Source organism: Salmo salar, chromosome ssa06 (genome assembly GCF_905237065.1).
Source record: "Salmo salar chromosome ssa06, Ssal_v3.1, whole genome shotgun sequence".
Taxonomy (NCBI): Eukaryota; Metazoa; Chordata; class Actinopteri; order Salmoniformes; family Salmonidae; genus Salmo; species Salmo salar.
Window position 1 is genome coordinate 66,781,952 of NC_059447.1, and position 13,587 is coordinate 66,795,538.

At 41.8% G+C, this 13,587-nt stretch overlaps 2 protein-coding genes across 5 annotated transcripts in view; one reads left to right on the forward strand and one right to left on the reverse strand.

Annotated features, from left to right (window-relative positions):
• The window catches only part of LOC106607874 (CD2-associated protein), a 108,878-nt gene extending 104,733 nt beyond the window's left edge, over window positions 1–4,145 (reverse strand). For 2 of the 4 annotated variants that reach the window (XM_014205330.2, XM_014205329.2), the window contains exon 1: window positions 3,856–4,142. In XM_014205330.2, coding sequence (XP_014060805.1) covers window positions 3,856–3,859 — 4 coding nt within the window. In that variant the 5' untranslated portion in view covers window positions 3,860–4,142. Of the gene's footprint in view, window positions 1–3,855 lie in introns of all 4 variants that reach the window. The other 2 variants (XM_014205331.2, XM_014205334.2) reach the window with 2 other exon arrangements.
• A 4,553-nt stretch (window positions 4,146–8,698) lies between these two features.
• The window catches only part of LOC106607875 (tumor necrosis factor receptor superfamily member 21), a 36,526-nt gene continuing 31,637 nt past the window's right edge, over window positions 8,699–13,587 (forward strand). Inside the window, exon 1 of the mRNA XM_014205335.2 lies at window positions 8,699–9,102. Coding sequence (XP_014060810.1) covers window positions 9,064–9,102 — 39 coding nt within the window. The 5' untranslated portion in view covers window positions 8,699–9,063. The remainder of the gene's footprint in view (window positions 9,103–13,587) is intronic.

Here is a 13,587-nt window from a genome sequence, read left to right on the forward strand (position 1 = left end):
AATGGAAATCCAATTTATCAACCCATGGAGGTCTGGATTTGGAGTCACACTCAAAATTAAAGTGGAAAACCACATTACAGGCTGATCCAACTTTGATGTAATGTCCTTAAAACAAGTCAAAATGAGGCTCAGTAGTGTGTGTGGCCTCCACGTGCCTGTATGGCCTCCCTACAACGCCTGGGCATGCTCTTGATGAGGTGGCGGATGGTCTCCTGAGGGATCTCCTCCCAGACCTGGACTAAAGCATCTGCCAACTCCTGGACAGTCTGTGGTGCAACGTGGCATTGGTGGATGGAGCGAGACATGATGTCCCAGATGTGCTCAATTGGATTCAGATCTAGGGAACGGGCCAGTCCATAGCATCAGTGCCTTCCTCTTGCAGGAACTGCTGACACACTCCAGCCACATGAGGTCTAGCATTGTCTTGCATTTTGAGGAACCCAGGGCCAACCGCACCAGCATATGGTCTCACAAGGGGTCTGAGGATCTCATCTCGGTACCTAATGGCAGTCAGGCTACCTCTGGCGAGCACATGGAGGGCTGTGCGGCCCCCCAAATAAATGCCACCCCACACCATGACTGACCCACCGCCAAACCGGTCATGCTGGAGGATGTTGCAGGCAGCAGAACGTTCTCCACGGCGTCTCCAGACTGTCACATGTGCTCAGTGTGAATCTGCTTTCATCTGTGAAGAGCACAGGGCGCCAGTGGCGAATTTGCCAATCTTGGTGTTCTCTGGCAAATGCCAAACGTCCTGCACGGCGTTGGGCTGTAAGCACAACCCCCACCTGTGGATGTCGGGCCCTCATACCACCCTCATGGAGTCTGTTTCTGACCGTTTCAGCAGACACATGCACATTTGTGGCCTGCTGGAGGTCATTTTGCAGGGCTCTGGCAGTGCTCCTCCTGCTCCTCCTTGCACAAAGGCAGAGGTAGCGGTCCTGCTGCTGGGTTGTTGCCCTCCTACGGCCTCCTCCACATCTCCTGATGTACTGGCCTGTCTCCTGGTAGCGCCTCCATGCTCTGGACACTACGCTGACAGACACAGCAAACCTTCTTGCCACAGCTCGCATTGATGTGCCATCCTGGATGAGCTGCACTACCTGAGCCACTTGTGTGGGTTGTAGACTCCGTCTCATGCTACCACTAGAGTGAAAGCACCGCCAGCATTCAAAAGTGACCAAAACATCAGCCAGGAAGCATAGGAACTGAGAAGTGGTCTGTGGTCCCCACCTGCAGAACCACTCCTTTATTGGGGGTGTCTTGCTAATTGCCTATAATTTCCACCTGTTGTCTATTCCATTTGCACAACAGCATGTGAAATGTATTGTCAATCAGTGTTGCTTCTTAAGTGGACAGTTTGATTTCACAGAAGTGTGATTGACTTGGAGTTACAATGTGTTGTTTAAGTGTTCCCTTTATTTTTTTGAGCAGTATGTATATATATACATTTTATTTTTTCTAATTTTTTTAATAATTTTTTTTATTTTATTAATTTGTTTTTTTTAATATTTTTTTTAATCGGCCGATTAATTGGTAGCGGCTTTTTTTGGTCCTCCAATAATCGGTACCGGCGTTGAAAAATCATAATCGGTCGACCTCTAGTCTAAAGTACTGGCACACAGCTCGGACACCCATGCATACCCCACAAGACATGCCACGAGAGCTCTTCACAGTCCCCAAGTCCAGAACAGACTATGGGAGGCACACAGTACTACATAGAGCTATGACTACATGGAACTCTATTCCACATCAAGTAACTGACGCAGCTAATGGGGATCCATAATAAATACAAATACTTTGAGAAAGACAGTGTATACTGTCATGGGGCTTGCCCTGGTGTATGAGTAAAGTTACTCAAGGAGGACATTTTCTTAAGGCTGGGCCAGATAAAGCTGGATATCAAATACCTCCAGATTATTGTTTCCGTCACTCAAGTACTTCCTGGCCGGCCGCTGTTTCAATGTGTAGCTTACACGCAAGCGTGGCCTTGACTGTTTCCCCCTCTCAGGTAACGCATCACACTGTCACTGGGTTATGTAAGCTACACATTGAAACAGCGGCCGGCCAGGAAGCTGCCTGCTAGCCGCATTCTACACAGCTGTACCCAGACCCCTCTAGAGTCTAGTACACAAACACTGACTGACTGCTAGCCAACATATGAGCCTAGAGGAAACTCATATCTGCATACTTTTCCACTGATCGAAAACACTTTTGGTTGGTGTGTGTGTGTGTGTGTGAGAGAGAGAGATAAATGTCTAAAGTTAAAGTGGGAAGCCTGATACAAACTATGAGATGGAAATACGGAGAGCATGCCACAGACGATAAATGTAAGGCAGTCTGACACGTTGAAACATATCGACTGCTACAAAGCAAGTTAGTTACACTGAACCTTGGTAAGAAAGGACGCAACCCCAATGATAAACCGTAGACACCAGCATGCCGTGTGTACAGCAGTGGTGTAAAGTAAGTAAAAATACTTTGAGGTACTACTTAAGTCGTTTTTTATGGTGTCTGTACTTTACTATTTATAATTTTGACTACTTTTACTTCACTACATTCCTAAAGAAAATAATGTACTTTTTACTACATACATTTTACCTGACACCCAAAAGTACTTGTTACATTTTGAAAGCTTAGCAGGACAGGAAAACGGTCCAATTCACACACTTACCAAGACAACACATGGTCATCCCTACTGCCTCTGATCTGGCAGACTCACTAAACACAAATGCATCTTTTGTAAATGAGTGTGCCCCTGGCTATACAGACATAAAAACAAGAAGATGGTGCCGCCTGCTTTGCTTAATAGAAGGAATTTAAAATGATTTGTATTTTCTCTTTTGATACTTAAGTATATTTTAGCAATTATATTTACTTTTGATACTTAAGTATATTCAGAACCAAATAGTTTTAGACTTTTAATCAAGTAGTATTTTAATGGGTGACTTTTACTATGGTATCTATACTTTTACTCAAGTATGACAATTGGGTACTTTGTTCACCACTAGTGTTGTTTAAAAATAAGTGTTGATCTTTCACAACATAGCAGTGTTGAAGAACTTCACACTGAATGTTACACATCCAAATACAGCTCTTTTAAAAATGGCTTCATGACATGCAAGTTTGAGATTCACACTTTGCAATATGTCAAGATTATGGGGAAGATGTGTTTGGTGCCTTCCCCCAAGCGCACACTTATCAGAAGGTTTTCTGTGTTGCTTAGACTTTGGGTGTGAAACTGGGACTGTCAATGAGTTGTGTCAAGCGGGTTTGACACCATACATTTGCAAGTAACATAATCCAGGGCAAACCTGGCTTGAAATGCTGTACAAAAAGAACAAGCAGTGGGAGGAAAATTTTGCTTCTTAATCTTATTTAGGTTTCACCCCATAACGCTTAGTTAGCAAACAAGTAGCAAAGATGGGGTGGAGAGGTGGCGTGCTATTTGCTTTTCCACTGGACCGATAAAAACATTCACATTTTTACTAACTGGTGCTACTGCTAACTAGTTGACTATCTAAAAACAGGCATACAGTAACCATTACTTCTGACGCAAAAACCTGGCCATTGAATTGCCTTGTAAGCTAGCTAGCAAAGCTAGATAATTGAGCAAACTTGCCGGCAAAATAGAGCTTATGTTAGCATGGAAGCTAACATTGTCGCTTGGTGTTAAATAGCTAATTTAACTAGCTAAACGAAGATAGTACAGTGATCCATCCCACAAGGAGCACACTCCAAATCCGGGCACGGTTGGTGATGATGGATCCCTATTTCTGGCTACAGGCTATTTGAAGCGGGGAACATCGGATAGCCATCACGATAAACAAGAACCACATAAATGAAAATACTCACCCATAATGTCCTTCAATGTCGCTATCAGATGTTTGGAATCTGCTATCCGGTTGCTGCGGTAGCTAGCAGCTTGAATGCTAGCTAGCTATGTGTATTTACTAAGCCACGGTGGTTTTTGCCAATTCACTACCGATATGCAAGTTAAGCCATTCGCCTTTGGCTGAATAGCAGCTTACCAAACCTATGTTTGTAATGATTATTGTGCAAGGAAGTCTCCACCTTTCTTGGACTTGCCTGAAACTACTGCCACACATATAAACAGCAGGAAAATTCGCGATATTTAGGAATCTGAGTCCCGCGAGAGGAAATTGGAACTAATGGAATGCCATTCGTTCATTAGCACACAGCATGAACAGTGTGATGGACTGGAGATTTTTTTTCTATCCACCAATTGAATCCGTGTTGAGCATCATCAGTGACCATTGCTTTCCTGGTGAACATTAGTTTTGACATTTGCATCATCAGACAGACAACAACATTGACTGAAACATGATTGATGTTCATGTTTATTATTAAATAAATCTACTTTTATTTCTCCAGTTGGTCATGGTAGAATAACATTATTATAAGGGTCATTCCATGCTTTCATTGTATTAAATAGGCTACAAAGATATCCACTTTTATTGTTATTTTTCTTATAAATAAATATTTGAACTTATTTATTTAACCTTTAATTTGACAGGGAGTGATGAAACATACAGAGTTTAAACTGCATTGTGATTAAAGCTTTTTTTCTGACCACAGGTTATGACTAGGGCCCCAAGTTTCTCCTGGTCAGAAAAAATCCCTGGTCCTAAATTCTGATGGTGAATTGGCCCAGTGACTCCCACCTGTCTCCCCCTGTCCCCTATTAGCAGAGACATCCTGGTTTGACCTTTCTGTACTACATGCAAAGTGCACTGAAAAATGAAGTACAGCAGACAAATTTGCTTGATTGGATCGATTAGACAAGAGTTCCAACATCCTATCAAGAAGCGGCGTAAACACAAATTCTATGCAAATTAATCTAACCACAAAAAGGCTAAACATGGAGGGACACCAGGGACGGCTCAGAATGAGGCATAGAGATCTATTTTAGAGCAAAATACAGAATGAAGATTAGCACTGGCTCAGTAACATCACTTCAATATATGTAATATTATTAATGCAACTTAATCAACTGTCAAAACACGATGGATTTTTATTTGCTGGTTGCTGGCTTTCCTACATTACCTCTCTGTGCTACAGTATGAACCTTGACACTTAGTGGAATGTGCTGCCACCTTGTGTTGAAAATCAATTTACAACAAGTAATTCAGCGTTCCATAAAGGATATTTTAGAGATCTGAAATCCTATTGGAAAACGATGGTATCTAATTGTAAAATAGTGAACCCTACAGTCTTGTCAGGGGGTTGCAAAGCATCAGGGTACAGGCAGTATTCAGGTGCAACATTTCAGAAGGTGAATAAAACTGGATCCAAAATGTAGGTTTATAGGCTGGACTAGAGAACGTCAATGAACTCTGACATAGATGTAGACTTACAAAATAACAAACAGTTATCTAAATGGCCAATAAGATATGACTGGCTTCTAAGGCAGAGCGCCTTTGAACTAGTTAGAGTGCCTTTAACTTTGACAAAGAGTAAATCATTCATTTTAGTTTTAGAGGGCCATGGAACAACATGTCACTCCAGTGTAGCTTACTCTCGCTTGCCTTGACTTTAGAATGTATAATTAATGTCTATATTAATTTTATTGGAAAAAGATCTCACCCAAAATATTACAATAGCCTACAATACTTAAATAAACACTGAATACACAGAGTTTGATTATAGGTGATAGAGCACTGAGCAGTTACAATAGGCTAAAGTCAAAAACTTCAGAAGATTGTAACAGACCAAGATGTCCAGCAGAGGTCAAACTTAGTGTTCCTATCGCAGCAGTTGGCTTCAAGAACACGGTCAGAGAAACATTAACCTATGTAGCAGATGTAATAGAAACTGAGCGGAGTCCCCACATCCGGTTTTCAAGGGAAACGGACGCTAGGTTGAAGATACTGTATCCATGAAAACCGGATGTTACTGGTTTCTACTCACCCCGCATAGTCTTGAGAACATTAAACTAACGGAGAAACAGACATAAACTGAAAGCGGAGTAGACCTACATTGCCAGTCAATAGTTTGGACACACCTACTCATTCAAGGTTTTATTTTTATTTTTACTATTTTCTACATTGTACAAGAATAGTGAAGACATCACAACTATGAAATAACACATATGGAATCATGTAGTAACCAAAAAAGTGTTAAACAAATCAGATTCTTCAAAGTTGCCACCCTTTGCCTTGATGACAACTTTGCACACTTTTGGCATTCTCTCAACCAGCTTCTCCAACAGTCTAAAGGAGTTCCCACATGCTGAGCATTTGTTGGCTGCTTTTCCATCACTCTGCGGTCCAACTCATCCCAAACCATCTCAATTGGTTGGGGTCGGGTGATTGTGGAGGACAGGTCATCTGATGCAGCACTCCATCACTCTTCTTGGTCAAATAGCCCTTACACAAACTGGAGGTGTGTTTTGTGTCATTGTCCTGTTGAAAAACAAATGATAGTCCCACTAAGCGCAAACCAGATGGGATGGTGTATCGCTGCAAAATGCTGTGGTAGCCATGCTGGTTAAGTCTACCTTGAATTCTAAATAAATCACTGACAGTGTCACCAGCAAAGCACCCCCACACCCTCACACCTCCTCCTCCATGCTTCACGGTGGGAACTACACATGCGGAGATCATCCGGTCACCTACTCTGTGTCTCACAAAGACACAGCGGTTGGAACCAAAAATCTCAAATTTGGACTCATCAGACCAAAGAACAGATTTCCACCGGTCTAATGTCCATTGCTTGTGTTTCTTGGCCCACGCAAGTCTCTTCTTCTTTTTGGTGTCCTTTAGTAGTGGTTTCTTTGCAGCAATTCGACCATGAAGGCCTGATTCACCCAGTCTCCTCCAAACAGTTGATGTTGAGATGTGTCTGTTACTTTAACTCTGTGAAGCATTTATTGGGCTGCAATCTGAGGTGCAGTTAACTCTAATGAATTTATCCTCTGCAGCAGAGGTAACTCTGGGTCTTCCTTTCCTGTGGCGGTCCTCATGAGTGCCAGTTTCATCATAGCGCTTGATGATTTTTGCGACTGCACTTGAAGAAACTTTCAAAGTTCTTGAACTTTTTTGGCATTGACTGTACTTCATGACTTAAAGTAATGATGGACTGTCATTTCTCTTTGCTTACTTGAGCTGTTCTTGCCATAATATGAACTTGGTCTTTTACCAAAGAGGGCTAACATCTGTATACCACCCCTACCTTGTCACAATACAACGGTTTGGCTCAAACGAAAGGAAAGAAATTCCACAAATGAACTTTTAAAAAGGCACACTTGTTAATTGAAATGCATTCTAGGTGACTACCACATGAAGCTGGTTGAGAGAATGCCACGAGTGTGCAAAGCTGTCATCAAGGCAAAGGGTGGCTACTTTGACGAATATAAAATATATTTTGACCTGTTTAACACTTTTTTGGTTACTACATGATTCCATATGTGTTGAGCACGGGGCATTGGCTTAGCCATTTATCGTCTAAAATTCTAATTTCAACGAATACTGAGCACTTAGCAGTCCCCATAACATTATTTTCTACTTGATTAAAACATTTGATTTGAACACAGAACTTCTCCCCTTCCTAAATATGGGTTTATTTAAGGCAATATAGTAACTCTGATCTGAGAGCGACAGAGATTCCCTTAAGGCGAAGGGAATGCTATCCATGTTGAAAGTCACATCTCAGCTTGAGTGCACAGCAATGTTGGCCAGGCAGGCAGGCAAATCACTAGCCAGTATCTGGCTCTAGCTCTGCCTTTTCTATCCCTCTGCTGAGTCAATAACCCACTTAGACTGATCCCCCCCCCCAGCAGAAAACAGAGTGGCACCTCCACATACATGCCAGATGGTGTGTTGTGCTAATCTATCAATTGACTCTATTTGGAGTCACTGTCTGGGCAAAGCTCAATATCCTACATCACTGATGCTGGGCCTGAGCCATTTCTGTTCTACTGACACACATGAAGTGAACCATTCCTTCTGCTTTTTAGTAGAACATTTATATGGCAGTCTCATGGTAAAAAAAATGGTGGCCAATGTTGGGGATTAAATAGAGAATGTCCATTCCTAAAATGTGCAGTATCCACATGACTGTGCCAATATGAGTCCAACACCACTGTTTGAATGGCATGCAAAAACATGTACAAATCCCCTATTACACACTAGCAAGTATGGCTCAGTTGGTCGAGCATGGTGTTTGCAACGCCAGGGTTGTGGGTTCGTTTCCCAAAGCACACTGGACATGTTTAATCCCCTCACCTGTGCCCGAAACAAATAGACTATCCGTCAACATTTCGATATTGAATTATCTTTAATCTATGTATAGCTCTATCAACATAAAATGTAACCTCAGTTTTAACCTGGTAGTTATTTTTTCCCCCTTGTGTATTTTCAATGAAACGTACGGGACATATAAAGCCTAGCCTACGTACATGTTCACCTGTATAGTGTCTACCACTGTAATCCCGTCTATGCAATTTCTTCCGGGAAACCGAGTCAATTGCGTTTGGGCAGAAGAGGCGAAGCGAGATGGTTTAGTCCTGTTTGTCCACAATATACAGACCGATAAGCAGACCACCTACCTTTCCGCCTTTGGGACAACCACTCCCATCAAAGCGGAGACAAGACCATTTAGTCATTATATACAGTATCTCTGGCTTGGGCGAGCGGCGCGCCAGTGCCGAGTTTCGTTGGTGACGTCTGTCGCCAGTACCCGCCCCTTCCAGTTATCGCCTTGCTTTGCTGCATAGACCGCGCAGGAACCTGGACCAAACGAGGCGGAATTTCAGTTGCTTATCCATCATCGATATGGGAATTATACCATTCTTTCAGAACCAAGCTCTTATCCCATACTATCTGAAGCCAGTCCACTTCGAGACACAGACTATAAAAACTGCCGGTTGAAGGAACACCAGCAGTAGATTGTTATTATTGCCTTAGCCAGTACAACATTTGTAGAATATGTTTCCTGCTGATGCAGGGATGATGTCCCACCTTGTGCGATGAGAAGTAGCCTAACGTTTTCTCACAACTGGAGATGGGCATTTTCTAAATTGTCCTAGTTGATTTTGGGAAAATGCTCTGGACAATTTCAGTGCTCTGTATGTCTGTGGCGGTAAGTACCAGACACCTTTGTCTTTGGTATTGTCCTTATTATAGGGGTGCTTCCCGGCAGGTTCTCGATTTAAAGAGACAGTTTTTATTTTTGCGTTTGTTCTGTTCTAAACGCATCTGCAATTAGCCAAGTGAAGATATTGTTAACTTTGACTCTTCTATAATTCGTGAATTTTACAGGTAATCCTGTATAATAGGCTACAATATCGATTCGTTTTTTAAAATAAAAAAATATCTATTGTCAGAACAGAATGGTAGGATGGATGAACAATAGCACATAGGCCTCTTGCCCCAGGAGAATGGCACTACTATTTATCTTATTGCAGGCTACCTGTAAATGTAATTTATTGCTTTTTATTAGCTAACATTATTTCATTGTACCCAATTTTATTGTAACATATGTCATATAACATATGTCATCTTAAGAATCCCTGTTTTCAAACTTGTATGGGACTATAACCTGTGAGGTCATATATGTATTACTGGAATCATCCAATACAAAGTCTCATAGACAGACTTCAGGCTTTGTTTTTCCAATGCTGGAGAAAAACTTAGGGAAAACAGACTGCATTGAAATGCTGTAGTGGATGTTGACCCACCCTGCCTCAATCCAATTTAACACTTATATTTAAGTAATGTTCTCATTTATACATAGATCCATGTATTATTGTCTAATATCAACACTTCATACAGTGCAGGGCAATATTCTCTCAGCCAGAGAGAACATACCATCTAGGAATCTATGCATGTTTTATGACCAATTTATACACATTTTTTTGATAACTTTTTTTTTTTAAAGTATTATTTGGCAAAATTCTGATACTATGGTGGTATCTAGCCAACCTTACAGATACAGTAGTCCATCATCCACTGTAATCAATTATTGACATTTAACCAGTAAAGGAGGCGTCCTTATCTTCCAGTGTCACCATAGAACAGATATTATAACAAAATTATATTTTCCATTCTAAAATGTAATTGTGTGCCAGTCATTTCTGTGGTTTGGGCCCCTCTGTGTATCTCCTCTCAGGCGAGGTCCACTGCTTGTTTGTGCTTGTGTTGTTGGCAGTACTTTCTGACATTAGCATGAATATTCTTCACTGGCCCATGAAGGATGCAGCACCACTGGTGTTTGTCAGTGATAAACGAGGCATGGCTGCACCAAACACACTCACTCTTCCTCGCCGTTTAGTTGCATGATGACATGTTGCAACAGGTGCTGGGTTGGTTGTTATCTGGTACTGTAATGGCTTATGGGAAGCTCAGTGTTGTCCAACAAACACACACATAGTTACTTTTGCACTGTTGTGGCAAACAGCCATGCCTTCCATGTAGCCTACAACAGCACAGTTAGGCTCTAAGCTGGATGCATTTTTATTTTTATTTAACCTTTATTTAGCTCTAAGATGGATGTTCTAAACCCGTCAAACTCAACTCTGGACCTCAAAGCTAGTTCCACTGTATTTTTTCATCATTCACCTGTAATCAGGGACTGATTTAGACCTGGGACACCAGGTGTGTGCAATTAACTATCAGGTAGAACAGAAAACCAGCAGGCTCCGGACCTCGTAGGGTAAGAGTTGAATACCCCTGTTCTAGATCAGGGTTTCCCAAACTCGGTCCTGGGGCCCCCCCTGGGTTCACGTTTTGGTTTTTTCCCTAGCACTACATAGCTGATTCAAATGATCAAAGCTTGATGATGAGTTAGTTATTTGAATCCACTGTGTAGTGCTGGGGCAAAAACCAATACGTACACCCAGGGGGGGCCTCCAACACCGAGTTTGGGAAACTCTGATCTAGATGATACCAGAGGCTCTGACAACAACTTTGAAAGGCAGGATGTTGTGGCACGTGTATGTATGTGCGATTATTTTAAATGATGTCAGGAAATATCTGGTGAATGGTTTCACTTGCCCATTGTGTGTTGCTCAGAGATCTGCTTGCGTATGCGGTTGGCCTAGCTTTGAGGTGTTACATAACACATGGACAGGCACATGCACTCACGCACACACGCACTCACAGGGGTTGTCATCATGTGTACTTAACCCCTATACCATCTTAGGCACATAACTGACAGTATACTTAGTGAACTGTGTATAACATCTTGTCACATGTCTCATGCAGAAAAGGTTAGGATGGATCACCCCATCCTCTCATACTAAATCCCAAGATGAGAAAGTGTTGAAACCAAAATAAGATTCTGGTTCAACATGTCACTGAACAATGATGATTGAAAACCATTGCCCAATGCCTAATCATTTCCTTTGTGTTACCATTCAGTGCATGATGTGCAAAGACACACGGTCCATAAGGGTTGTGTGTGTGTGTCTTGGGGCGGGCATGTTGTTGTTGGAGGTTGAATTACAGAGTGTTCAGGCAGGGCAGATTTAGCTGAGTCTGGCTGTCTCTCCAGGAACCAGCTTTGCAACCAGTGCAGCAGCAGCACTGCAGTGGCACGGCATAGATGGGCTGGCTGTCCTCTCCTCCCTCTGTCCTCCAGCCAGGGAGGGAGCATCCTGATATCCCTCACTAACCTCCTGGAGCTCAGCTCTAAACATATGAGTCGTAATAGCACTAGCCTTGCTATGGCTTTAGTATTAATGATGTCCTATCAACAGATATACTCTATATGTATCCTATACACATTCATCATGTATCAAATGTATTAGATTTAGAGGATACTGCTGTATACAATATCTACAAACCATATTAGACTACAGTATTTCTCTCCTTCTCTTTTTATCCTGCATGGCAGGTATGAAATGCTAAAGAGGGTTGAGGTAGATTCAGAGTAATAGGTAGTTATCAGTGATTCATGGCCACTCACAGGCGGTGTGGTGTGATGGTGGGCAGTCCCTCAGACAGCAGCAGTCTCATGACAGGATGCCAGTGGTGTGTTTTTTTCAAACAGGAAAGGCAGTGACAGGAGCCTGCTCTCTTATCTGAGCTAGAAGGGAGGGACACTCGCTCGCACGCATGCACACATTCATTCACACCACAAGCCGTCAATATCTGTCAGTTTCAGACCACCAAACCAATGTCCCTGCAGTGTATCACATGTTGAATATAACCAGTTTCACACTTGTTTTTTTATTGGGTAAACGTGACAAGGCTGGAGCTGGAACATTTTGTACCTCATGACATATCATCAAAAGACAGTGAGTGATGTTGCCCTTAGTTGCACCTTACTTATCTTCAAATGTCAGTCGTTCGTCAGGGGTCAATTTGCACATGACACGAACAGATAGTTGTTACTAGATATGTTTTTTGGAACTCAGTCAGTGTCTCAACTGCGTCTTTCTTTTTCCCAACGCAGTTAAGCCTAAATCACGCTCCCATTGGCTAGCTAGCATTGTCTCACTCACAGGCGATCTGCGCAGAGATAGTGGCCTTCCATGTAAGGATGGAAAGTGTAATTTAACAATTAGCTGTCTACCGTAATGCAGAGCCTATTATTATCGTGTTTGGTAACATTTGCCCATGTATTTATTTTCAGAGTTTCAATGAGTTGTAAAAATGTCTCAGAACTCTGCTGAATTCCCTCAATTAAAGGTCAGCTAAGTTTACCTAGGCTACTTAAAGTTACTAGCTCCGTATTTGAAGTTATATTATCATTAGTAGTCTATTATCAGGTAAAAGCATATGCTTATTATTCATAATTTCTCAAATATTTATTAGCTAATCATTCAGTCGAACACGCTATGCTACAGCCATTGAATCTGTCTTTGAGCATTAAGGGAAGGTAATGGCTATCTCTGTCCATGACATTATGTTATTATATTTTTCAATCTTGAAATACAAGGGCAAATGTTATTGATCAGTGACTGAAATTTCACGCTTACGTGATATTCACTTCCGGACTTGGAGAGCGCTCAAAGCGTTGTAGAACACCTCTCTGAATAAAGGGGCGTGGTTTTGGCTTAACTGCGTTGGGAAAAAGAAAGATGCTTCTCAACTTAATGTTGAGAGTTAGAATAGTAGAATTGCAGGAAATTAGCTATAAAACTGCAACAACAAACAAATCTAACTCATTTGTTTACTTTTTGTTAATAAAATACTTTTGCTGCCAACAGATCCCTCTGTACATATTAAATCATGTTTTTTTTATCCTGGTGCTGAGTTAATGTTAGTTCATGTTTTTTTTCTTTTTTTTAATTTCACCTTTATTTAAGCAGGTAGGCTAGTTGAGAACAAGTTCTCATTTACAACTGCGACCTGGCCAAGATAAAGCACAGCAGATTGACACATACAACAACACAGAGTTACACATGGAATAAACAAACATACAGTCAATGTGTAGTGGCTAATAGCATAACTAATACACCCCCGACTTCAAACCCAGGGATGTTGATTCAATTCTCAAGTCTGTTTTGCTGTGGTTCAGTTTAGGACATCAGGCTTGTGGGAAAACTGCTAATCTCTATTCATGTTCAGCAGAGTTTGGTCTCACTCCCCCTCTCCTCAAAATTGTTAAAGGGTCCCGCCA